This window comes from Apteryx mantelli, chromosome 22 (assembly GCF_036417845.1).
Source record: "Apteryx mantelli isolate bAptMan1 chromosome 22, bAptMan1.hap1, whole genome shotgun sequence".
NCBI classification, from domain to species: Eukaryota; Metazoa; Chordata; class Aves; order Apterygiformes; family Apterygidae; genus Apteryx; species Apteryx mantelli.
The window spans coordinates 8,706,629-8,732,868 of record NC_089999.1 but is presented as its reverse complement, the minus strand read 5'-3'; the positions used below and the strand labels follow the sequence as shown (position 1 = coordinate 8,732,868).

Here is a 26,240-nt window from a genome sequence, read left to right as displayed (position 1 = left end):
CCACCATCTGACAGCACAGTTCAACACTGCTACATTCACTTGATAAGGCTACACTCTATTACAAAGAGCAGATTATTCCTAGAAAGAGATTTATAGGAAAAATAGCTAAGTAAGTGGACCAAACATTAAGATGCTTCTCTCCTCTCCACCCAAGTACCTGGACTGGATGAGGAGTCCTGTAGGGGCAAGTGGGAGGAATGCACCAGCCAGATCACAGCTTTTTGTGCACACAGATAGGGGAAAGACTGAATAAGCTGTGTGGAAGAACTTGCTCCTCTTCTTGATGGAAAGTAAGCTGCCTTCCAGGAAGCTGTTTTCATGTCTACCCTACTCACGGACAAGACCTGAATCTTACTTTATCTCATGTTTGAAGAACAATGCTGTTATTCTCTCTCTCCCCCTAAATATTCCTATTACAAGCAATAGAGGAAAATTATTCCTGCTGAAATAATTAAAATATAAAAGAGTCATAGTAATATTTGGCATTTTTAATTTAGGTTTGTTTTATTTAAGTTTAATGTTAATTCCATGCTGTGTTTCAGTAAGAACAATACAGATTCTGTATCTGTGGCTCCAGTCAGATATCCAGTAGTACAAATTAGCTTCAAGTTACACATACTGAACAAAAGAGGTTGAGCGAGCGAAGGGAGATGGGGAAGGGGGAGGGAAAAAGAAAAAAATATTGAACACGCATGCAGGCTTATCAATGCCACCTTCAATGCTAACCTGCTTTGAGGAAAAGTAAAGAGTAGGCAAGAATGAGCAGCCACGGATTGTTGAACTGTTACCAGCACCATGTTTTTCAGCAACACTTCAGCAGTTTGGAAACTTTACAGTAAAACCACTACAATATGTGTCCCAATGCAACCTGTAACTTCAAGCTAAACACCCAATTAAGTTTAAACATTGGTATAAAATTCAGTTTAAACAGTTATAAAAAAAGAAAAATGCCACCACATGCGCGCTACCGTGCGATAACAGATCTCCCCTACAAGTCTACCGGCCTTCAGATGTAACATTCACTTCTAATGGTAATCTCGCCACATCTGGCAAAGACAATACAGTAATGCTGAAAGAGCCTTTACAAAGTCCTGTTAGTGTCTTAACCTAAAAGCTGGCACCAGTAAAATCCACAGAAATTCACTCTTGCCTTTAAGAACTTTTAAACTGTGTAAAAAAAAAAAATAAAAATAAAGAAACCCAACAGGGCAGGAACCTAAATTCTGAGACCCAATGTAAAAGTCAGATTTGGTGGTTCTCAGAGTGACACTGAGGGTTTTTGTGGGGAAGGGGAAGGGTGGTCAGAGATGGGTTCTCTTGTTGGCCTTTGTGTCTCACTGGTTTTCATCTTCCACATCCTGCAGCGCTTCTTTATTCTGTTCTTCACCTATGAGAGTTTTTAAAAGTAAGGAAGAAATTAATTTTAAAATGAGATCTGCAGAATGGCTTAACAAGCATCTGAAGATTAATAGCTTCATGCAATTGTACACACGCTCACTTACACACTTGCATGAACAGCACACACACACACACCCATGACATAGCCAGTCCTGAACTGAAGCCTTTCCATGGAAATTTAGCCTTGTAATCAACCCATCACATTTCATACAAAACACAATTACAGCACAGGCTATTAGAACATGTACTCTGTTGTAAGGACAAACAACAAACCAACACTGCTGAAAGTGATCAAATCAAAGATGAACAGCCAAGACAGAATTATCAGAACAGCTGTATATCAACATCCTTAAATCAGAACATACCTTTCCAATAACTTAATTTCTACTACACAGAGACAGCTAAGAACATCTGTGCACTAACTATAGCAGGAAAACCAAAACAGATTTTCAGAACTAAGCATTTTTTTCTGCCCAAGTCAACTTAGTCTCAGCAACAGTAAAATACTACAGTCAATTTTAGAAAATGACACTGACGGTGTGTATTATTTAAGTTACCAAAACAAGTATGAATAAGCTTCCATACTTCACGAGTTCAACATGACAAGAAGTCCTAGACTTGAGGTTACTACAGAAGAATATTTTGTGGAAATTTATTTCTCGAAAGATGGCCAGCCAATCAGTTTGGAGCTATTCCACCAGGCCGCAACATGCAGTGAAAAAGTCTATTCATTAAGACTCTCGTAATAAATACTCAGTTTTACTTCAGTTACCCCTAGACAGACACATGCAATGCCTTCTGCACACGTCTTCGCCAGATTTCTACCACAACAGGAAAAAGTTTAACATACTTCAGCTAGTGCCATAACACATGCAAGACTGAGTTAATTGATAAAAGAAACTGAAGAATGTTTTCTTTACAATTATCCTGAACCATGTGAGATGGTACTGCCTTAAGGGCAATAAACAAAACAAACTATCCATTCAAACAAATTAGTTTGCAATAAAATCCAATCAAATGAGACTAATGACTTTCAGCATATCATCAGAATGCCTGCTGAGAGCATGTCCAGATTCAGCATTATCACCAGGTACAATGCAAGGTAGATTTTGGAAGAGGTGGCCTAGGAACACAAGACATCTGACATTCAACAACAACAAAATTAATGTTTAGAATTACATAACAAATTATTTAAGTTTAAGAGAAGAAAGCAGAGGCCCTAACCCAGGAAGATGATTAAAAGAAGATCTGAGCATGCTCTAGCCAACGCACTTAAGCAAATACTCCTATAACAGGCCACAGTGAAAGTATTTTTCATGCCCAAATATTCTTAATATCCATCCAGGTACGCAGCTCAATTGTCAAATGTTTAAGTTATTTTGGATCTCAGTTATGCTTATGTCGACCTGGGTAGGAGTAACAGGTCACAGACTGGTAGAATATTGCTTAGCCCTGGAATGGAGTCAAAGATACAAGCAATTTATCAGCAGCACGATAGTGAGAGAGGCAAGCATGATTAGTGATCAGAAGAAAATTGACGTTGAAAAGTTCATTGAGCCATGACAAGGACTTACAAAGTAGAGTTTTTAGGAAATGAACAGTTGGACTTTCCTTTAGGAATCTATATAGCAGGAAAGAAGGGGAAAACAGGAATCATATGAAGACGACATTACAAGCGTGAAAATTAACTAAACAGCTTGTCTATGATATGGTTAAAAGATACAATAAATGAAATGGAGAAACGTAGCAGCTCGGTAACACTCGATTTAGGAAAGTCATTCGCTATAACCTACACAAGTGAATTTGACAGACAAAAGCTTTATGCAAAAGAATGAGCTGGTTCTGAATCTTTTTCCTCTCAAGAAACTAGTCATTGTGACCATGTTTCTGAATGTCACTACTAACATTAACTTTCATAGATCTTCAGAGGCTCTACCTCACTTTAGAAATACTGAGGAGTTCTGAAAGCAGAAATTTTAACTATACTAAGTCAACATATTAGCAAGTTACAAGTAAAAGGAAGGAAACAGATCTTTACACTTGTGTGTAAAGATTAAGCATAAACACCACATTCTTTGTGGAAAAACACTGCAACATGATTTTAAGTAGTTCTGTGGTAATTTTTTAGCTTTGTAACAGTTATTTTCATGGCAAGTGTCCTAAACAGAGAGTAGAATAATCTGAACTATTTCAGGCAGAACAAAAGTGTCCATCTACTATGCTATGGAACCAGTGATGAAACAACAAATTTGAATCTAGGTTATACAAAAAGGCAAATATAAAGCTTCTGTAAAGAGCTGGACTTGAACTTCTACAGGATATACAAGACATGTTAGCTTACATTCAAATAAAAATAGTTTTTGGAAGATGTTCTAATGCACTGATATCTCACAATAGCAAGCCAGCCTTGTTATTTCACTGAAACGGATAACCTTATGTTCCCACAGGGCACCAGGATATTTGCCTCTATTAAAAAAAAACAAAGTAGTCATATACTTCAACTGCAGGAATTAGACAAAGTTTTTTCCAGTGCCCAACTGCAGCGAGAAATGCATCTAACAATACCTGCAGTATTTAGAACAGTGTCTGTATTAATCCAAATACATAGGCTATATGGATAACTATATGGGCTTGTGTACCATTTGTAAAATTATATCTACGAAAGCAGCATGCAGTCTCCTGCAAGAAACTCTGCATTTGGATGTAGGGTAGATCAGGAGCCAAGGCCCAGCATGTGTATAGTTTCTTCCAGTTCATAGGAGTGTCAAAACCCAAGGAAACAGGGATAAAATGTAAACTGCAACACTCAATACCGATCTCCTCCAAGAGCTAGAAGGCAGGCAAGTAAAAATATTACAAACCCATTGATCCTCACTAACAACGTAACAGAGGCAGTATGAAAAAAAGTAACAGATTCTACAATTGCTTTCAAATGGGAGACTACACCAATAAAGTACTCCAGAGCAATGTCACATAACTACGCGACCATGCTTCAAGTAACAGCTTATACTACAAAAATATCTAGAGACACTCATTTCTTTAGAAATGATTTATGTGAAATCAAGTTGGAATGTTGTTTAGAACCTTTGTGAATAGATATACTCTGAACAGGATTGAAGGGTTTTCTTCAAGTTACAAGCAAAGTAAGCCAGCTCTTTCCACTTGTCTCTCCATGGTTTAACTTCTGCAGAACTAAGAGCAAGTTTAATCTTCCTAGACAGAGAATGTTTAATTCACTGATATTAGTAGCAAGTAAAACACATCAAGGCATAAATGTGGAAAACTAAATGCCAGAGAAAATTTATACTCATTATTGTCCCTGAAAGGGTAAGAAAAAATAAAGTCCACCTAGAATGCCAAAAATAAGCCTTTTAAGTAACTATCAGATGTTAGTAAACAGAAGCAATCAATGTCCTACCCACAGATATAGTGCCAGAGGACACATTCAGCATTTGCTCAGGCATTACTCCACTTCAAGAGTCATTCATTGGGAGCATAAGAATAAATAAAACACACCACAAAAGGTACTTCTAATGTCCTAAAGAGCAAATTAGATTTCCACAAGCAGTAACAAAGTATTTCACAAGACCCCTTTCCTTTTTCCTCTTCTCTTCACATTCAATGCTTCCCAAGAGCACTAGAAGTTACGTAAAGTGCAATAAAGTGAAGTAATTAGCATGACAGAAGAAAGTCATCTGCCACTGAAATGCCAACAGAAATATTAAGAGTGACCTGAAAAAAAGGGAAATAGAGCACTTGCAATCACTTCCTCCTGCATTGGAAGTTCGCATCAGGTTGTAATGACAACTGTAAGGCAAGTATCACAAACCTCGAGAAAGAAAAACTGAATTAAATGAAGAGTCACTCCTTTTAAAACAGTCACTGATGAAATCAAATATTCTTTCTAAAAAAAAAAAAAAAAAGGGAGGGGGGTATTTTTACTAATTCCACATCTTCTCCCTTCAAGTTAAGAGCTGAAGAGGCCTCTCAAAAGAAACTGGTACCACTGCTATCAACTTATCCAGTGTTAAGAAAGGACAGAAATTCTGGAGGGCCAATTGTTAGGAAAAACAGACAGAAGCAGTAAAACACCAAGCCAGTCTACATTTTCATGCTTTGGGTTTTTTCTTTATTTCAGGGGTGTGGGACCAGGGTACAGTAGCATTTCAGAGTAGTTTACTTACCATCACCCTGCATGTCTGAAGTCCATAGTGTCAGATTATCACGTAACAACTGCATGATAAGTGTAGAGTCCTTATAGCTTTCTTCACTCAGTGTATCCAGTTCTGCAATAGCATCATCAAAAGCTGCTTTTGCCAACCTGCAAGCACAGAATAAATGAGATCTAGAAGTATACTGCTAAGCAGAATCCTGAGGCATACAAATTAAACCCGTATTACAGAACACCCATCTTCTAATTTGGTTATGTGACAGCCATAGTTTCTAAGCACTTTTTTTTTTAAAGAGGTTGCTGGATGTTTATCTAAACCTCTCCAATTATCAAAACTGGCCACATTAGGTGCTTATGAAAAACAGTATATTTGCACTTTAGAATTTTGTCTGTCAAACATTTCAACATCTTGTGGTACAACTGACCAAGGTCTGTTAAGAGCTTGAAAAAGTATGCAAGTCACCTGCAGTGACAGGAATAATAATTAAAGTGTATTTGCTTCAATCCTCATTTTTATGCTCATACAAGCAAGCTTTATTCCTAGAGAGAGATGAGCTATTGCGATCTACACATGCTCACAGGTCATAGAAATGCACAGTAACGTGACCTTGCATCTTAGCCAACAGCAAAAGAGTTAATTATCTCGCCCTTTTTGCAGAATAAGGGCACATACAGTTAGCATGGCAAGCTGTTAAGCTACCATTAGTTGATCAATCCAAGATTATCACTATTCTGCTTCTCATACACCATCTACTTCCAGATCAACAAATGCATCCGGACTCAAAGATAATGCAAAAGTTCAAAAGCTTTCTGAAGAATTAGCCTCAAACAGAGTAAAGACATCAACTAGTAGCAGGAAAAAAAGGCAGCCCAGTGTTCTTGTTAAGGAAAAGCAACTACCCAAGTAACAATCACTTTTGGCTTGTTTGGTTTTCACGTAAGATTTCCCTATCTTCCCAGTCGCTACCTACCTGCAGGCACGATCAGGAGAATTAAGAATTTCGTAGTAGAATACAGAGAAGTTGAGAGCAAGTCCTAAGCGGATAGGATGTGTTGGTGGGAGTTCTGTCATTGCAATATCACTAGCAGCTTTGTAAGCCACCAAGCTATTCTCTGCAGCCTCCTTCCTGTCATTTCCTGTGGCAAATTCAGCCAAATACCTATGGTAGTCCCCCTTCCTGAAAACAGGAACAGAACAAGCAGTAAGAAGTCAGTAGTCCTTATTTCCACACCACCACTAAACAAACTGCTTAGTCCTGAAATCAATGTTTATACATTCACATACTTAAAGGACATTACAGCTGAATTACTATCAAGAAAATAGTACCTTAGTATTTAAGTGAACTTTAAAAATTATTAGGTAGGAAAAAAGAGTTTAGTTTCAGTTATTTCACTGCATTAGTGCAGGATTTCAGGGTATTAGGTTCCCCATTACAGTTGTGCAGAGAGACAGGTGGGTATCTCATCTAAAACTAGGTAAATTTTTGATCTTAAGAATAGAGAGAATCTAACCAGAGGGGAATAGGCTCTGATAATTACAATTTAAAACGTGCTTCAGACAGTGCAAAAATGTATCACAAGCTAATGGCTACAGCGATATACTCCAAGGCAGCAGAGTTTGATTTGAAATGCAATTTGGAAGCTAACACGACAGCCATCTACCCAATTTTCTTTTCTTTATAAAATGTGTACAGTTCACACTAGAAAACACTAAAGCAGGGAAGTGATCTCTACCTTATTAGTTCAACTGAAAAAATAGTTTATCGTATCTAAGAGCTGTGCAACAGCTTCTGTGAAGTTCTGATAACCTTACTCCAAACTGGTCTCTCAAGCCCCTCTATCTGAACCCACACTGTCAAACAGGATGCTAAACCCATCAACTGTATTCAAAAAAAGACAATGGTGAGACATGACTGAATTACTCTTTCCAAAATAAATTACTGTGATTGAGTGAGCAGAAATATAGACATATATACATATTGCTACTTTGTTATCTAGTTCAGATACAAACAAGATGTCCTCGTCTCACAGGATGACACTTACATTTTGTAATAGAAAACCTTGGACTCGCCAGTGTTCGCTGCTGGAATGAGGTGTTTGTCCAGTACATCCAGAATGTCACAACAAATTAATTTCAGTTCAGTCTCAACCTAAAAAAAAAAAGGGGGGGGAGGGATTAGCACATAATATTAAAAGCCTACTTCATAAATACTCAATATCCAACAGGAGAAATCATAACAATGCAGGGAGGGGAAAGACAGAAGAAAAAACAGAACACAAATTCAGCTGCTCCACAGGTACATTAAGCAAAACAGTACTGGGTAATTAGCTGCCGCACAAGAAAAAAGCAAGCACTGACATATGATGAAATGCAGATCTGAATAAAGGAATTATAAATTCCCTGGAAGACATCTTACTAGAAAATTGCATTAGGTCTGTCTCAGGATGCAGCTCCTGTATGACTTGCAGTTACTGCAAGACTTGCACAACTCCTAACGCAGATTTTTGATCCTGGAAAGTAGCCCTAAAAGTGGCAATGGTGAAGGGGACACTGAAGATAATTAACATAAGTCAGCTAGAGTTCATTCCATCCCAGCATTAAATGGCATCTTCAGAACAAAGTTTCCACTGATTACTTGGGGAGCAAAGCTCTAATAGAGAAGCTCCCAAGAGAGAAAATATGGAAAATTAGAACAGAATAAAGACATACACCACAACCAGAAAGGTCAGATATAACACGAAAACTAACTCAAGAAAATACAAACTTCAGAAACGGGCAAAAAAAAAAAAAAAAAAAAGCAGCAGCTCACAAGAGAGAAAAGGTAGAAATTGCCAGCACTAACAGTGAGGTCAGTGGCCAGAGAAAAACAAAATATAAACCTTCTTTAAAAACAGCTATTGGATTTTAATAGCCAAAGTTGAAAACTTCATCACATTACCTTCACTTTTTCCTAACATAAAGGAACATAAAAGAAGTCTATGAGGTTAGGTGCTAACAAAGAAAAGTTTCAGGCCTGAAAGCAAAGAAACTAAGCATCTCCAGAAAGTTAAAAACTGTCTTCCAACAAACATCAGCAAAGCCAGACTTGCTGCAGTTTGTGGAAGAACGCTCTCTACTGAGCATCCCAAGTCACTCACAAAAAGAGGGATTGGTTAGGTGCAGATAGCAATCTCTTGCTGCTTCTCATGATTTGGCAGCGATTTTCACAACTACAGCTGAAGGCTATTCTGGCTCAAGCTACTTTTATGTACTATAAAAAAGAGGTTTTCAAGAAAAGGCAATGTCAACTACAAGAAACCATAAGGTAATTGTACGTCTCTGACCACAAGAACAGCCCTGATCAGTCCATTATCCCTTCCCTTTCCTCCCCTCAATGCAGGTTTTTTTCCCCCCTCCTTACAGCATTTTTCTTGCCATGTAATATCTTTATCATTATATAGCTCCCAAACTAATATGGTTTGTAAACACAACATCTAGCCTCAAAAGCTAGCAATTTAAAGTTACAGATCCAAAATTTAATATTAAACTGGCAGGTACATACGCATACCTGTTTGTACGAAGTATCTTAAGAGATTTGCAGTAGTTGCTTTAGAGAGCTTAACCTACAGCAAAATTCGTACACAAGGAATGTCAGAATGCCCTAATATTCAGAGGAAGGTTTAGAGTCTATACTTAAGTTACATAACAAATGCTTAAGGAAACTGTTGAAATATGGTCATTTGAGAAAAGTCTACTTCATAAATTCTTGGGCTACAAAAGCTATGAAACCTTTGCCAGCAGTCAGTTCCTGCAAACTTCTTTCCTCTTGATCCTCTTTTTCAATGACTTCTTTTGCAGAGAGATCTTCAGCAAAACTGCAAAGAATTAAATCAGTTTCTAATCTTCTTTAACCATACATGTACAAACTTCCATTTCATCTAAGACAGTCCTTTTTTTCAGCTTTGCTTAAAGGATCAACCACACAGACAAGTTATCACAGATCATCCGCTGCCCAAGGCAATTTATACATCCTGATCTAGCCTAATTTGAAAAGAGTTAATATAGATTGAGTTGATAAAACACACACATATACACACACTAAGAGCTCTCATACAGAAAAGATCTATTCTAGACAGTGATTCATTAAGCTCCTGCAAAGCAGCACAAGAGCCCAGAGTAAGCTTGTTCAGAACATCTGGAACAAGCAGTTTTAGGCCATACTGCTGTTTCCACTCTGCATATGACACAGGGAACTACAGGCTCTGACTGGCAAGGAGAGACAGGTCACCCTGAAGTGTATGTTGTGGCTTCCACAATCCAGCCTGCCTCTCTATTTTAGGGGTAGCCCTGACTTAAGATTCCAGACTGTGTTCTTAGCTCTGCAGGTACAGAAGCTTTGTAGAACCACCTGGTGACCTAAATAAGGAAGAGTAAAAGTAACCAAGAGAAAAAAGTTAACATATACTTTTTCTTTGACCAGTTTACGTGTAGCCCCCCAAAACAGTTGCCCTGCAGCTGCCCAGAATATACCACTCGGGTTATAAATCAGAGCACTAGAAAGAAACGTTCTCAGCCTATGCCACAAGTACAGGCCAGTAAGAAGACAATGAATATTTGTCCTGAGCAATTAAAGAATGGATTTGGTCTTACTGCAAGGGAGTGAATCGCATTATGTGCTGGGACATACACCACCTCATTTTCTCAAGGACAAGCAAAGAAAGCCTCGCTGCCTGTTCTCACTCGCAGAGATGCAGTCAGATGAGAGTGGGAAAGCCAGAAGCTCCACTTACGCGCATCCAAATGACCACAGGACTCAGAAAAGCAGCCTGTCTGCAAAGGAAGCAAGCAAGTGGCATTTTTCCCCCACAGCTATGTTTTTATTTTAAGTGGCCTGGGAAATGGTACAGCCTAGCTTCTTCCATCACTGCTCAGTATTGCTCTATGCATGTCCCATACACAGAACCAGCCTGGCCCTACACTGACACCACCATCACTCCTCAAGTTCTGCCTCAAGTCATACTAGCTAGTAGCCCAAACATTTTAAATAAAAAGGCATGTATAAAATCATAACAAATACTGATGTGGACCAAAACCTCAAGTATTTACTTTCAAACAAGCTACACCTTCCATTTCAACTCAAGCAGCAATTTATAGCTGTGCAAACCCACACTGATTTGGGGGGTAGGTGAGAGAAGTGTCTTTTCCAAAGATTCCTCTCCCATTCCTCCAGCACTTCAAGCTCGGCCTGTAAGACCCCAGACAGAGATGTATTTTTCTTCAGTGCTTCTCAAACCCAGGAAGACTCTCCAAACAGCACTGAACTATATTCCAAGAAACGCCACACCAATGGATATTTGTTGACATGGAAGGTAAGCAAAATAATCAGGACTCTGCTGTGGCTGCACCAAAACTTCCATGTGAAACAGAAGCACTCAGCACGACAAGAGCATAGCTCTGCTGTGTGTCTTGCTTTAGCATTTACAGTAAGTGAGAAGCATCATCCAAACCTTTGCACAAGTTCTTCAGGCCCTTACCTCTCCAAATCTGTCTTGACAAGTCTCTCCTCAGAGTGGATGCTAGCTCATAGTAAGTCTCCTAGCAGCTGCTGACAGGAGATGGTCTTCAGCTATAGCTGATAAATATAAGCCTCTTGGGAAACTCAGCCTAGAGTTAAGTAGTCTTTCTCCAATATGGAAACACATTACAGTTCTCCACAGCATTCTCCCACCAAAAGCCTACATGCACCCCAAAGTAACTGTGATGGCTACTTCCTTTGAGGGTTTAGCAGCTGAAGATACTGCTGGCATGGCACAGCACTCCATGTCTCCATGTGACCTATACATAGTCTTTGAAATAGTATATGTAGATCTTGCACACCAGCCTGTTCTGCACTATACTTTCTTCTTTGCTCGGACAGAGGTAGAACAAAGCCTTATTTTTACAGTCCTTTCAAAAAAAAAAAAAAAACAAAAGAAACCCTTTTCAATATTAAAAGGACCTTTGTCAGAAGATACTAACTGCACAAAACATCAAGCAAAAAAATGGTATTAAGCAAGAAGAACTGGAAGCATGCAGTGCAAGACAAAATTAAGCAATATTAGATACCTATTATTTATGTGCTCTGTTAAAGAGTTTAGACATCCATCAAGAAACAGTATTTGGAACTAAGCAAGATGGTATGCAACTGGCAGAGCTTCATCTCATAAGCATGCCAGCATAACTGGAAATTCGTAACTATCCCATGAAGCAAAAGAAACACTGAGTCAAAAAAAACAAGTCCAGTGCCACTCCTGAGAACCAAGATTTCCAAGCCAGTATCATTGCCATTGGTGGTGTACGAATCAGTGCCAGGTGGTATAAAAGACTTCACTGTTTCTCTGAAAGTGAAGATCTGAACCATATGGAGGCATTTATCCCCAAATGACAGATTAAGTCTCACTGCAGAAGTGTGTAGCAGGATTTAAAGAGCACAGGAGTATTCCTCCTCCATATTGGGGGGGGAGGGGGGGGGAGAAGAGAATGACAATGAGTCACTTCTAAGAGGTGAGGATTTCATTAGCCCTTACCAATAAAAGTCAAAGCTTTCTTCAAGTTCCCTGTTTTAGGTGAATTACAGAGACTGATTAGGCCTGCCACAAAGTTATTTGAATCAATTTTTCCCCTTCTTTAAAGCCAGAGAAAATAGCAAGACCCTAGAGGTTATGACACATGCAAGTTTCACAACTGGGATGACCATGACATCTTAACTTTCCCCTCAGGAACATGGAGTGCATTACCTTAAATTGATTGCCTTGAGTGCTATTAGTTTAAGTGACCAGCCTAGAGACAAAAAAAAAAAAATCTATGTTTTCAGAACTAGATGCTGTCAGAGAAGCCATACTATTTCAACATTTATTTCAACATAGGCATAGCTGCCTGAGCTAATAATAGGTCTGCCAATTCAATTATACCAGAGTCCTAACTAGGTAACTCTTCTCCATTATCACCCAACTGCAGAGTACTTCGTTTGTAGTAACTCCTGCTAAGTTTTCATCTGGGAGACAAAGTAGCAGAACAGGATCAACATATATGAAATCCAACTATCACAATGATAAAAGAACATGGGAAAAGATGCAGAGAAAGCAGCTGATTTGACTACAGTGCCCATCTTTATGCCAAGAGAAAATCCCTCTCCTTTTGGTATTTCAAAATGTTAACAGCATTACGTGAACTCCATAGTACAGAGTCTGGCAACAGTGCCAAGCGTCTAAGCTGGTATGCTCTAAAGCAACTTTTACCAGAAGTAGACAGCGAACAGCTTAATAGCCAAACACTTTCTCTGACATGGTTACTTTTCCGAACAAAGCTGCTCGGTGTAAGTGAAATCAGAGGAAAAAGATTAAGGCTTCCTAACACATGCAGTCTGACACTTGAGCAAATAGGGAGGACAGAACAGTTCAAATGCTGAGCAGATACGCACACAGAGAAGCCCTCCCCTTCTTCTTCCAGGCTGCTACCCCTTTGAGCATTTACAGGACATCCACTCTCCCCCTATCACCAAATACATTTTTCTCCAGACAGGGAAGAAACCTCTTCCTTTCAAGATTATCATTCTATTAAAGACCATTATGCTGCAGGCAATCTATAATACCATGGCAGTTTGTGGTAAGGGTAACAAAATTGGGATCCAGCCCTTTTTAACCACGTCATTATGCTGTAACATCAACTAAACCTTACCATTTGCCGATATTCCCGAATCATTTTTAATTTATCTTCTCCACCTTTGTTTTCTTCTTTCTGTTCAATGCTGCTGATTATTCTCCAGGAAGCTCTTCTGGCTCCAATCACGTTTTTATATGCAACAGAAAGCAGGTTTCTTTCTTCCACTGTCAACTCCACATCCATTCCAGCTACTTTCTTCATTGATTCAACCATTTCTAGGAAGGAAAACAGTCAATTATTCTCACAGCCAAACCATCTTTTGAACCGTTCAATAGAAGCTGCACATTATTATTAATTTCTCAAAACAGGCTCCCTCCTCCTTTCATACAGTTATCCCTTACTTCTTTTGTGTATATGCTCATTGATTTGTTCAGAACACTAAGTATCTGACATTCTTTCAAAGAAAATGAAAACATTCCTCAAAATTCTTTAAGACAGTTTAAGAGACAGAAAAAAAGGGGCGAGCAATAAGTGCTCAGTTTTCAGAGCAGATAATGGTTAACTACCATCCTACAGGAACACGTGTTCTTCAAGGCACTCCAGAAAAGGCAGTGAATAGCAAGAAAAGCCCAGGCAAGTATACGTTGGCATTCAGCACAATAAGGACAAACTGAAGAATTACAGAATGCACCACTGAGTTGTCAGCTGGAATACAACACATTATGATAATTAACAAAAAAAAAAAAAAAAAGAACAGATTTGAATGGCTGTAGATAACTACTAGTAGTGTGATTAGGGAAGCAAGTCCAAGTTCCAAGAGGAAACCACCAAAAGAAAAATGAACTGCTTGGAGAAGCAACAGAAGAATCATCCTAAGAGTAACTAGAGTAATCAGAGCTACCCCTGCCAAGCAGCTATTTGCACCGAAAAAAACAACAGACAAAATACAAGTTAATGCATATTTATAGTCCAAACCATTTGAAAAGACTTCTATAGCTGGGGGGGGGGGGGGTGTTAAAAAAAAAAAAAAAAAAGATTCCTAAATACAGCATTCCAATACTCAAGTGGAAGCAAAAGCCTTAACTACTTAAGGAAGGCTATAATCCCTTCATTACCTAATCACATCATGATTGTCTGTTACATATCAGAAAAATGAAAGCCAAAATGATGACATATATCCTAAGCAAGAGCCCAGTATGAGACATACAGGAACCGTGGGTTTTCTCCAGCCCCGTAGTATTTTGGTTCCTTCACCATTTGCCTTCCAACTTCTAGAGCAGATGAGGATCCCACAGTCAGTCTCCTTCATTAATAGCCTTTATTTCCTAAGCCCCAACTCCCCTATCCACTCCCCAGGACAAGTGTTTCGCAGCCATCTGGCAGGTGGAGGGACTCTAGAAAACTGTATTTAGTTTCTGTCAAGAGTGTGGTAATGTGATCAGGCCACGTCTCCCCTAATGTGACCCTTTAATAGGAGAATAAAGGAAATGAACCACAGAAGAGTAAAGTTTAGCTTGTCCGCTTGTTATCCCTTCCCAACCATTTGATCTCCTTGCGTTACTATCATGGCAGCACAAGCAATAGGAAACAAATGAAGCTTAGCAGTCTATTTTATCCTCAGGTGCCAAAACTTACAGCCATAGCAGGCATGAGCTGTCTCAGCAATGGGAACTGTAGGCTCAATCTTTTTCCCTGAAAGGAAGAACGTTATCGGTTTCCAGCAGGTCTCCACACATGTAAGCCAAAATTTTATAACGGCTTGATTCCCTATCAGAAAGGGGGAATGATATAATATGCAACTTAAATAATGACTGCTATGAGTTATTTCCTAAAGGACAACCCTATCATCTATTTAAAGAATATATTTCCAAGCTGTAATTTTAAAAAATTGTGCGAATTTAGTCATCCCGTATTCTGAAGTTTTTTAAACGGAAGAGCTACATCCAAGATACACTGCTTCCCAGTGTTCAGTCCTGCAAACAAAAGCGACAAGTAGGAATTGAGACTTAGTCTATGCTACTAAGGTATCTTTGCCAAGCTCCAGCAAGAAACATATGGCTTGTCTTTAAGCTTAATGTTTAACTGCCATCAGATAAGAATAATTGAAACTGTACTACAACTTCCATTTAAGAAATTAACCTGTACTCGGGGACGCACAGCCCTCCCTCCAACATTTAGTTGGAGTGAATCAAGAACTTATCCTCTAGGGAAATACAGACAGGTTAAAGTGCAGAAAAAGGAAGGGGGGGTAATCACACCATCCTGTTCATCTGTGATACTCATTCCTAAGCATCCATCAATCTCAAAATCTTTGGTCTGACCCAGTATGACCACTATGCTTTAAATAAGCAGGCATGGTTTTAGTTACATGGCAAGCCTAACTAACCAAGGCCACATAAGCTTTGTCCCATCAGACTTTTTTTGAAGTTGTGAAAAATCAGAGGAAACCAAGTAACACAAGAAAACTGTCAGTTCCAGAGAGAGGTATTAAAGTACACTGTGTCTTACCTGATTACACTAGCAACCTTCTGCCCTACTGGTAGTGTTTGACAGTCATACAGCAAAACACAAAAGATCTAGGTTTTCTTAAAAACAGAATTCATGCTCTTTTGTGCTTTACCAATTGGGATTAACTACAGAGCTTTTCAATCATACAGAGTAGGGTACTAAAACACTTCCATACAAAATCTGCCTCTTGATGAAGTAAAAGACTATTTCTTAACCAGCTGAATGGGAACAATCAATCTACTCCAGAATCCTGGAGATATGAAACATGTAACTGTTTCCAAGATTTGCTCAACTGTATCAGAGAATTGCAACAACTGGGAGAGGAGAAGAAAAAAAAAAAGCAACATCTACCAACTGTATTGCAGAGCTTTCAGTCTTTTCCCTGGAAGCAGGCTCACTTAACACAAGGATTAAAAAAAAAGCCACACAAAAACAGGTCTGCTGTTCCCTGTAAACAAGTATCTGACCCTCAGAGCACACTCAAGCACAACACTACAACTTTAATCAATTGCCTAGCTTCTGCAGGATTTTACCCATCATTGCCTAAACACCTATAAGCCCTTGAAACAGATGTCCAATATCTTTTTGTGCTGGAGGATAAATCCAATTTAAGACTACCAATAGCTTTTACAAAGGCATGCCTACAATCGAGATTTACCAAGAGCCAGAGCCTCTGTCAGGTATGTATTAGGCTTCTTGCCTCTCTTAGATCTTCTGCAAAGGTCATCAGCTATCATATTCTAGAACCATCACAGGAACAGCTTTCCCAAAAGAAACTAGAGTCAACTGCTGAGAACTAGCACCAGGAAAAAATAGGTTTTGTCACCCCCAGTCTCTTATCCCATGAGTTGATAGTAAGCCAAACACACTTTATGCCAAGTAGAAGCCATTGAATTTAAGATGCTGGCCAAAAAGGGGGAAAAAAAAAAAAAAAAAAAAAAGATCTTTATTTGTGCTGGGGCGCAAACCCCTCGATTCTCACCAACTCTTCCTACTAGGCACATCATTTCTCTAAAACAGACTGATGGAAGGGACTGAAAGGTCTCTCTTCAGAAAAATATTAATCTTGTTACTAGTTAAATACATAAACACATACTGGAATCCCCACCCCCACCCCGAACAAGCATCTTGCCTAAACAGAAAAGATTTATCAGCCTATCCATGGACCTGTCAGATAAAGAGGTTTCTGGTTTGGTAAAGAGCTCAATTCTATTGAAGATACAAACAATGTGGGCTGGTATTCCAACGGGGCTAGATGATATTATGCATATAGCTTGGTATTCTACAGCAAAGCCACAATCTTGCCTTGAAAGTTTAAGCCTGATGAATAGTATTAAGAACTCAGGCAATGCAATAGAAAGAGGAAGACATACCTATATCTTCCTCAATTAAAAAAAAAAAAGTTACAGCCAAAAAAAAAGCCATACAGGCAAACAGAGCAAGTATTTAATATTCTGAGTGTAGGTTTACCTCTCTGGAAGATTCCAGAGGACAAAGCTTGGAGACCACTCACAACAAAAGCCAAGTCTGAGATTCCTTTCAGTAAGAAGGATTACTGCAGTAATGACAACTCATTGCATACACAACCCATAGACACTTACACGGCATTATGGAAAAGCAGTGTTATGCAGATTCAAAAATACAGACGGTAATTTAAGTGGTTGCATTCCAGCTTTTCAGTTGATTACAGCTGTCACCATATTATGGTGCTGTCAGATCATGCCACCATCAGAGCAGGAAATCCCCAAAGTTTAAATTGTGGAAGGATTGGAGAATGTTCTTGAGAACTATATGCCTACCCTAGATTTATACTCTTCTCTAGAAATTTGCTGTTGGCTGTTTTAAGACATAACATGCTAAATGGATGTTTGGTCTGACTGGGTACTGTAGTTTCTATATTCTTACGGGGAGGGAGGGGGCATGGCAGCAGCGTTTAACAGACCAAAACAACTGCCGTAAGATAAGACAACACTCTCTTGATCCACAAAGGGCACACGCATTAGTTCCTGCATTCTACTACTCCAATTAAGATGCCCATCTCCTCTCACTACAGACCAACACTGCTGACTGACCTCCAGCCAGTGCGGAGGAACAGCAGGAACACACATGCACAGCTTGTCAAGCACAAAGCACTTGGGCAGTGGGTGCCATTGCACTGAGTGCTACCTACAAAGGATTTTTAGCACACAAGCTGGTACACATTATTTAATATGAAAGACAAAGACTATGTCTTTAAGTCCTAGAGACACCAAGCCTGATATCCCTGTAAATTGTAAAGTAACTGTGTAATCCCTGAAGCATACCGGTTAGTTTTCTATTTTAAAAGGAGTGAAATACACAGGTATAGGAGTTGGCCAATTGATGAAGCTTTCAAAAGAACAAAGGTGTATCCATTAAAAAAAAAAAAAGCAGTCCCTTGAATGTATGGTTGAGGAATAAGGCACCATTTAAGATAAAAATATCATTTAAGTTGTAATGGACTTGCACCAATGACAAAGGTCACCAAAATTAGTTTACTTTAAGCTGAAGAGTGATGGGGAAGTTTACAAGGTTGAGAAAGACATAGTTGATAACCATCTAAGGACCAACTCACAGAATTTGTGCAAAGAGTAGGGCAACAGTTGATTACGAAACTGGTAAGGTCACAACATAACACCACTTTACCACATAAAGACAAGAAACTCAAGGAGTGATACATTTGCTGCTCCCCAAACTCTAGAAATCCAAACAATGCAGAGGAACTGGGATGTCCCTGTATAAGCAAATATGAAAACAGTCAACATATAGGAAATTTGGTGAACAGATGACAGGCCTTCCCAACAGAGGGTAAAGAAAGAAACAGTAGACCACACCAAGGGAGCAGCATTGTATATCAAACAACATTAGTATCAAAGCTGACTGTTTTGTCAAAGTTTTTGCTACTCATTATAGACTAGAGTTGCAGGTCTAGATTAGTATTAAAGTTGTAACAGAAAACACCTGGCCAAAAGAATGGCCAATTACACTAACAGACACCATTGGGGCAGAACAGTATTTGGAAACTCTAGTTACAATAACATACAGTGATTAAATCTCATGGTAGGCATGATGCTACAGTGTCTGGGGGGGGGGGGTTGTTTTTAGACTCTCAATGGCTTTTTATGAAGCATCTAGTTACACAGCCTATGGAAGGGAATTCCTAATCTTATTTTCAACACTACACCAGACCTGCTTCAACCTCACCACTGAAGAAACCCTAGCCACAGTACACCCTGGTTCAACATAACTGCAGGAAAAGCAAGAGCTAGAATATCTACTACTAGTGTGCTTAGTGTCTGAAAGAGGAACTACATGAGAAAGCTTGTTACAGAACAAAAAAGGAGCTAGATGAGTAAAGGTGGAATGGGGATGATTTGATGGTACCATACTGATGGCTCAAACCAAAACAGCCTTAGGAAAACCCAGAAGGTAGCATGATTAAATACTATTAATTTAAATAATAGCAGAAGCACATCCTTTCAGAAAGCTGAAGTCGTGTTTGAAGTTTAATCCTTTCATTACCCTTATCTAAGGGGAATACAGCAGGCCAAGATCTTCCCCCTTCTTCTAGGCTAGTGCTCAGCACCTATGTCATCTCTAGGGTAAAAAGCTGCAAAAGAGTATGCAGTACAATCTAGGTATAAAAAGGACAGAGCAGAAAAAAAAGTTTTCCGCACCCGTGTTCACCATGGAAGATCCTACACTGTAACCATTATTCACAGAGGACATAGAAGCAGTCCTAGTCATGGATTTAACAAAAAAAGATCAGTAACAAGTCACAAGAACTCAAAATATCCGATCCTGAACTCTTGTGTACACCCTCTCATCTAAGACTTTAATAGCAGAGGTGACCACAAAGCAACTAACACTACTGCAGTTTTAAGAAGAGTTCCAACAGACATCCAAAGGGAACTACAGACCCATAAACTTAACACTTGCAAGTGGTCAAGTTAACAGGAATTATTTTAAAGAACAGAATGAGGGGGCATATGCATAAATACTATGTTGTGGAACATGGCTTTCTTTAAAGGCAAATAATGTCTTGAAAATCTATTGAGATGCTTTGAGTGAGTCAAGCATATGGACAAGGAAGACATGATTGATATAGTCTACCCGGATTTCCCAAAGGCATTTGACAAGGTTTTATCAAAGGTTCTTTAAAGAACTCAACTGCCATGGGATACGAAGGAAAAGTCCTCACATGGATAAACACTTGGCTGAAAGACGGGAAACAGCGTATGAATACAGGCTCAACTTTCAGAACGGAGGGAGATCACCAGTGGAATTCCACAGGCTGTGGAATCTGTGCTGGGAAGCATGCTAATGTTCACAAGTGATCCAGAAAAAATAATCAAATAGTAACTCAGTAGTAACAGCAAACTGCTAAAAGCAATAAAAACAAGGACCAAAAGAGCTGAAGAACCTCAAAAAAAAAAAGGCTGCTTCCCCATACTTCATGAAGTGATGAGTATGGACATAGTCTAATGTAAATCTTTATGTTCTCCCCAGATCTGCAGGGGGAGTGCCTTTCCCTTCTGTCCCTATCAATTCCCTCATGCCACCTCAGCATTTCTTCTCCTCTTCAATTGGCTGATTCAGGGCATATGCCTAGAAAACAACTAAATCAGAAAAAAACACTACTCGGAAACAAAAAAAGTAAGTTTTGTTTACAGTTTAGAGAACTGGACTCATTCCAAGGGTTGGACTAGAACTCAAGTAAGTATAAGAGGCAGCAAGGCAAGAGGGGCCATCAACAGCAGTGAGCTGTTGGATTAGGTCACTCTGCCTTGCAGCACTGCACCTCTACTTCTTAAAAGCTAAAATGAACTCAACATTTATTCATGCACATTACACAGCTTTTGTGTTTTTCCTCAGGTCTTCATATGCTTTCAGCACCCCAAGCAAACTATTAGACATTTGAGACTTGGGTGCAACTACTAAGGTACTAGATATTGATAATCCCCTGTCTTGATCTGCCCATGGTGCTCCCTTATCATAATACATAAGTTTCATTCAAAAGAGCACAGAACCAGACAACTGTATTTCCAGAAGTTAAGGCAACCAAACAGGTAAGCAGAAAAACTACTTAAGAGCATCCCATTCTGTGTGGTAGCTTAGACTGATTTTGTGGAGAAGCAGCAGGCCATACTGCTGTTCCCTGTACAAGGTTTAGAACTGCTAATGCAGCCCTGACACTTCCAACACTTGATGGTACAACTCTGCAACACACAGTCCTATAAAGCATACTTGTAGTTTGCATGTTCAGAGAAATGGACAGATTAAGGCCATATCTATGCAACAATGCTATTTTCTGCACAATCAATCCTACAGAGCATCACAAGTATTTCTTGCAACACGACTGTCATTTCTAGGTCATCTCTACCATCTCTTCAAGCTGTGAAGATGTCTTCCCAAGTAAAAAAGGATTTCTCCAGTATTTATAACAAAAATTTCAGCTTGAAAGCAGATGTAGGCAAAGCTAAGGACCAAGTCTCATCATACATTTCTCTGCTTGATTGAGTCCTGCTATTAAATGAGTTTCAAATACAAGTACTCAAACAACACAGTGGACATCAACTCCATTTTTGGACTCCTTGCAGGGCACCAAACCATGTAAGGTTAGAGGTTCATCTCCTTTGCCTAATCTGGTATTCAAGAAGATTCAAGAAATCAGTTATGGAACAAGGTCCTTTCTCAAACAACCCCTCATGATCAGGAGATGATTTTTATGTTCCAAAACATGAACAGCTATAACCCTATTCCTCAAACACTGCCTTGGCCATGCCTTTTTTTTTTTTTTTGGGGGGGGGGGGGAATATGATAAGATTTTTTGCCTTTTAGCACTTTCATAGGTACCCAATTCAGAGACAAAGACAGTAGTCATACTTAGTATAACCAGAGCAGTAAGACCTTTGACTGATACGTACCACTATTAAACATTAATGTAGAAAAAAGCCTCAAGATTGCTTAATGCATTTGCTGAAAGAGACAGGTCCTCTGCAAACTGAAATCAATATACAGCTTAAATTCTCATTTGTGATGTAGAATAACTGTAGATCAGTAATTGAGCTGTAATTTCTAGACCTGTTACTATCTTCTAAACACATCCAAATCTTGGATTCAGTCAACTACTACGCACTTCACTGCCTCTGTAGTAAAGATGTATTTCCCTGATAGACAGCTTGTAAGAACATAGGAGGCAGCAGTTAACAACTATTTGACAGGTCTCCTGACTTGGAACTCTCAATACAGCACGTTTGCTTCCCAGCTGGAACTTGACCTTTTGTCTGATTTTGGGGGTGGGGTGGGGGGGAAGTATCACCTCACCAAAATACCTTATGTAAACTTTAAGTTATAGATTTTAAGACCTATCATACAAAAATGCTGCCTAAAGTTTGAGTATCCACTTACAGACTACCTTGTATCATAACATATTTCTCACCTGATTGGAAGAGAGATGTTACCTAGCTTCCACAAGGGAAAATAAATGAAAACCAAAAACACCCCTTTCCCCCACACCCCAGAACACTTTCAACATTCAACAGTACAGGAATGCATATACGTACACACCCTTGACAGACAAGAAGTCAAATAAGTTACTTTATTTCACATACCAACGCAAATTTTACTTACTCCAAATGTTTTCCAAAATAACAGATTTTCAATATAGATTATCAAAGACAATTTATATTTACATATTAGGCTATTAAGAATACTCTTTGCAGGAACAGCAGGTAAGACATCTCATGAGATTTGTCACAAAGCTTTCTGTATTATAAGCAGGTTTCCTGGCATTTTGTGATTTGTCACGACATGCCTAAGCAGATCTGTAAAGACAGTCAGACACCCAAATCTCTTAATATCTCTACTGATCAGGCCTCAAGCGTTATTTACACTGCAGAAGTACCCAGAAAGGCACGTCCTAAGTGCAGGGCAATATGCTAGGGACAGTACAAATACAGGACTAGATTTCTACCAGTTCTCAGGCACATCTTTCAAGACTTCACAAGTTAAGTGCATCGAGCAAGCACCTCCAGAAGAACTACAGAGAGCTGGATGCCTACCGTTAGTGCTGTTGTAAATGCCATGAAGCATATGTTTAAAGTCTCCGGGAGAGAGAAGACAGGGAAAGAACTTAATGTGCTCCTAGGATTAATGCAAAAAAATTTGTCATTCCACAAGCACATCCAAGTTACATGACAGATTTGTATTCCTATATATATTTGTAGACAGTACTTACCATCACAGGATTTTACACATTCCAATTAGTAAGTGTGACCTTATGCTCACATATCTCATAGATCGCCAAAATAAAGAACAAAATTAAGATTAACCTACACTTTCAACATACCTTCCCCAAACAATTTTGCTCACACAATTATTTTGCAGTCTCAACTACCATCTTTGCAGAACTGCAGCATTTCAGCTATATATATACACACACGAACAAACTAGACCAGTATTTTTAATTGTTTCAACTGAAAAGGAACACAGAACTAGGTGCTAAACAGTATTTACAATATATATTCTTCCAGGCCAGGGCCAAGGTGGACATGAAGATGTGTTTAAAACAGCTAACAGAACTGGAGTGTGCACCTTAAATTTGTTTACCCAACACAATTCCAACAAACTTTATGAAATTAAAGGGAGAAAAAAGACATCATTTTAAACATGACAACTGGAAGGCATACAGCTTCTTCCTTAATGACAGCAGTCTCATTACCATTCAGAAGTAATATATCATGAGGCATCTTCTACATTTTGATCTAGCCAGCTTGTTTAGCAAACATCCATGATAGTGGTGTAAGAGAAAACCTACAGAGAGAAATGCTGCACAAATTCAATCCCTACCAACTTATTTTTCCTAGCTGATATGAAGTCTGATTGTTTGGCATTGCAGATCTCTACAACAGTGTAGGGTCTGGTTACTTTATGAAGAATAGGAATAATTTACCACTGATCTAGGAAAATACCAAAGAGAGAGTTGTGCCTCAAAAGTTCCCAAAGACAATGAATCCTTTAGGATGTTAGCCAAGCATCCTACTTTGGGTTTCCACTCAAACCAAAGCCAACACTTCCAGTTGCACTGATTCATCTATGCCAGGTGGAGAAACCTTTCCCCCCACAAACGAAAAACACACAACAAAACACTAACAACAACAAAAAACAATCTAGGAGTGCTGCTGCGGTGGTGTGCTTTTTGGGTTGTTTTGTTTTGCTTGAATGGATTATCCCACCCCACACTGTTTAGGGTAGCAATAACAGACTGACAAACAAAACACCAAGGAATCTGTTACCATTAGAAGTTACATACCTACTGTGCAATACTGGAATTGATCTCCTCCCTCCCTGTAACCCCCATTCCACTCCCACTCCCTACCTCCATCAATTCAGTCTCACCCTGAGATCTTGTTTTGGGGGCATTTTTTCCATAAGTCCTTACAGTTATTGTGAGAAGACTATTTAACCACTGTTATTTAGTGGAATTCTTATTTCTACCCCATTTCCCTACTTGAACAGTCACAAAAGTAAGTCTCATTTAGGCCTTACTTTTTTTGTTGCAGTTTCTATTTTCCTCCCCAGAATGTGCATTTCTCTGATGCCTGAAAATAGTGCTATCAGAAGTTTTCCAAGCAGCAACTCAGACAACATGACCTAGTTCTTGCCAATTGACATCCTTTTACTATGAAAACGACAAACAAAGTATCTGAGGTGTCTTCCCATCTCTAAGCGAAGCATAAGTATGTTCACAGTTTTTACTCACAAAGGTATTTATTTCACTTTAAATGCATAAACATAAGGTCTTAAGTCAAAAGTAACAGTCCCAGGAGAATAACATCATCAAGAAAATTAAAGGCCTTTTCTACTATATGTGATAGAAACGTGTTCAAGAAACAGTCGCAAGGCAGACATATTTTGGACAAGAGACACCGTCCAAGGTTGCCAGCTCCTCCCCACCACCCCTTCCCCCCAACAGATATGAAACCATCAGACATAGTGCAAGAACTTTACAGGCAAAAAGGGAAAAGATAATGCTGGAAAAGGTGATCTCTAATAAATTCTATTACATAATGAAAGCATGTGTATTTCCTTCAGACAACGAAGGATGTACTTCATCGCTCCAGGGCGAGAGCTCGCTCTCTCTGCGTTTGCCAGGGGCAGCAGTATCCCCAACCGCAAGCAAAGGAGGAGAAAGAGAAGCGCCAGCCCCCTTCCCCGCGGCCCGCCAGGGCGAGCAGGTCGCTCCCCAGCGTCGCCTCCCAAGGGGCTGGGAGAGCCGGGCACCCACCTTCCGGAGAGCAGGGCACTGGGCGTTGTCTGCGGCGCACCGAGCTCGGCCCCACGCCGCCGGGCTCCGCGAGGCCCGGGCCGAAGGCACGCAAGATCTGGGCCGAGCGGAACCGCCTAAAGCCGCGCCAGGTGGCGGCACGACGAGGGCCAGCGGGGTCTCTTTGTCAGGCCCCCTGCGGCGGGGGCGGCTCCCCTTCCCCCCTGGGACTCGCCCTTCGCGGCCGCCATTTTATTCCCGGTTTCTGCCGCCACCGCCCCCGAACCGGCCCCGCCCCGGCCCAGGCCACCCGCTCGTTCAGGTCCCCCATCCCCAGCTCCACCAGCCCCTTGGGGCGCTCCCAGTCGCCATTTTGTCCGTGCCCCCCTCCTCCACCCCTGCCCCCCCTCCCCCGCCCAGCCGCCATTTTGTGGCCGCTCCCTCCCTCCCTCTCCCCTTGGCCTTGCACGGCCTTCCCAGCCAGCGCTCACCATCGTAGCGCTCAGCCTGCTCAGCCAACTTGGCCTGATAGACGAGATCCTCCCGATCGTCCATGTCCTGCAGGCGGGGCGGCGTCGGGGACTGCACGGGGCGGATGGAAGCCGATGGGTCTGGGGGGCTCAGCAGCTACCAGCTCGCTGCTCTCCGGGCAAATATGGCGGCAGCACCTCCTCCCGCTGCATCCGGGCACTTCCGCCAGTGTGCGCATGCGCCCTGGGCCCTCCCATGGCAACGGCGGCTCCTTGGCAACGGGCGGGAGGCGGGGGCCGGAGCGGCGCCGGCGGGAGGCGGCGGGGCGGGGGGCGGGGGGCGGCGGGGCCCTCGCCGCGCCGTGTTTACCGGCGGCCGCGGGGCCCCGGCCCAGAGGGGGCTCGTTATCTTGGGGACACGGAGGAGCGACGTGCGACGTGGCCGGGGGTGGGGGCGAAGGTGGAGAGCGCGGGTCGCCGCCGGGCTGCTGGCAGGGGGAGCCCCTTCCCCGCGCGAGGGAGGGCCGCGGGGGGCTTAGGAAAATGGCATTTTTTTCACACATCCGGTATCCTCCTCACAGGCAACGCGTTTCTGCCGCCCTCAAACGCTGACAGTATTATCTGAATACCTCTCAGTGTGTGGTTTTTTTGTGTTTTTTGTTTTTTTTACAAACAGCTCCATATGCTCTTTGCATCATGGTGTACCTAGAAATGAATGTAAAGCAGAAGGTCAGATTTAGCAGGTTTCTGCTGTCTCTCCGGAGTGTTTACTCAAGAAAAATATCA

At 40.6% G+C, this 26,240-nt stretch overlaps 1 protein-coding gene across 1 annotated transcript; it reads right to left on the bottom strand.

Moving 5' to 3' along the window:
* Positions 1–478: 478 nt before the first annotated feature.
* YWHAE (tyrosine 3-monooxygenase/tryptophan 5-monooxygenase activation protein epsilon) lies at positions 479–25,666 on the bottom strand. Its single transcript, XM_013946503.2, has 6 exons — positions 25,476–25,666; positions 13,266–13,465; positions 7,613–7,719; positions 6,541–6,747; positions 5,583–5,719; positions 479–1,387 (listed from the first exon to the last, which is right to left on the bottom strand). Exons 1-6 carry the CDS (start codon positions 25,537–25,539, stop codon positions 1,335–1,337), a joined length of 768 nt encoding a protein of 255 aa, XP_013801957.1. The 5' UTR covers positions 25,540–25,666; the 3' UTR covers positions 479–1,334.
* Positions 25,667–26,240: the final 574 nt, after the last annotated feature.

Coding starts and splice junctions, on each gene's coding strand:
- YWHAE (XM_013946503.2), bottom strand. CDS start 25,539: ATGGACGATCGGGAGGATCTCGTCTATCAGGCCAAGTTGGCTGAGCAG. Junction 13,466..25,475: donor GCAGGCTGAGCGCTACGATG/GTGAGCGCTGGC, acceptor TTTCCTTCCTAG/AAATGGTTGAATCAATGAAG. Junction 7,720..13,265: donor TTCGGGAATATCGGCAAATG/GTAAGGTTTAGT, acceptor TTTTTTTTTTAG/GTTGAGACTGAACTGAAATT.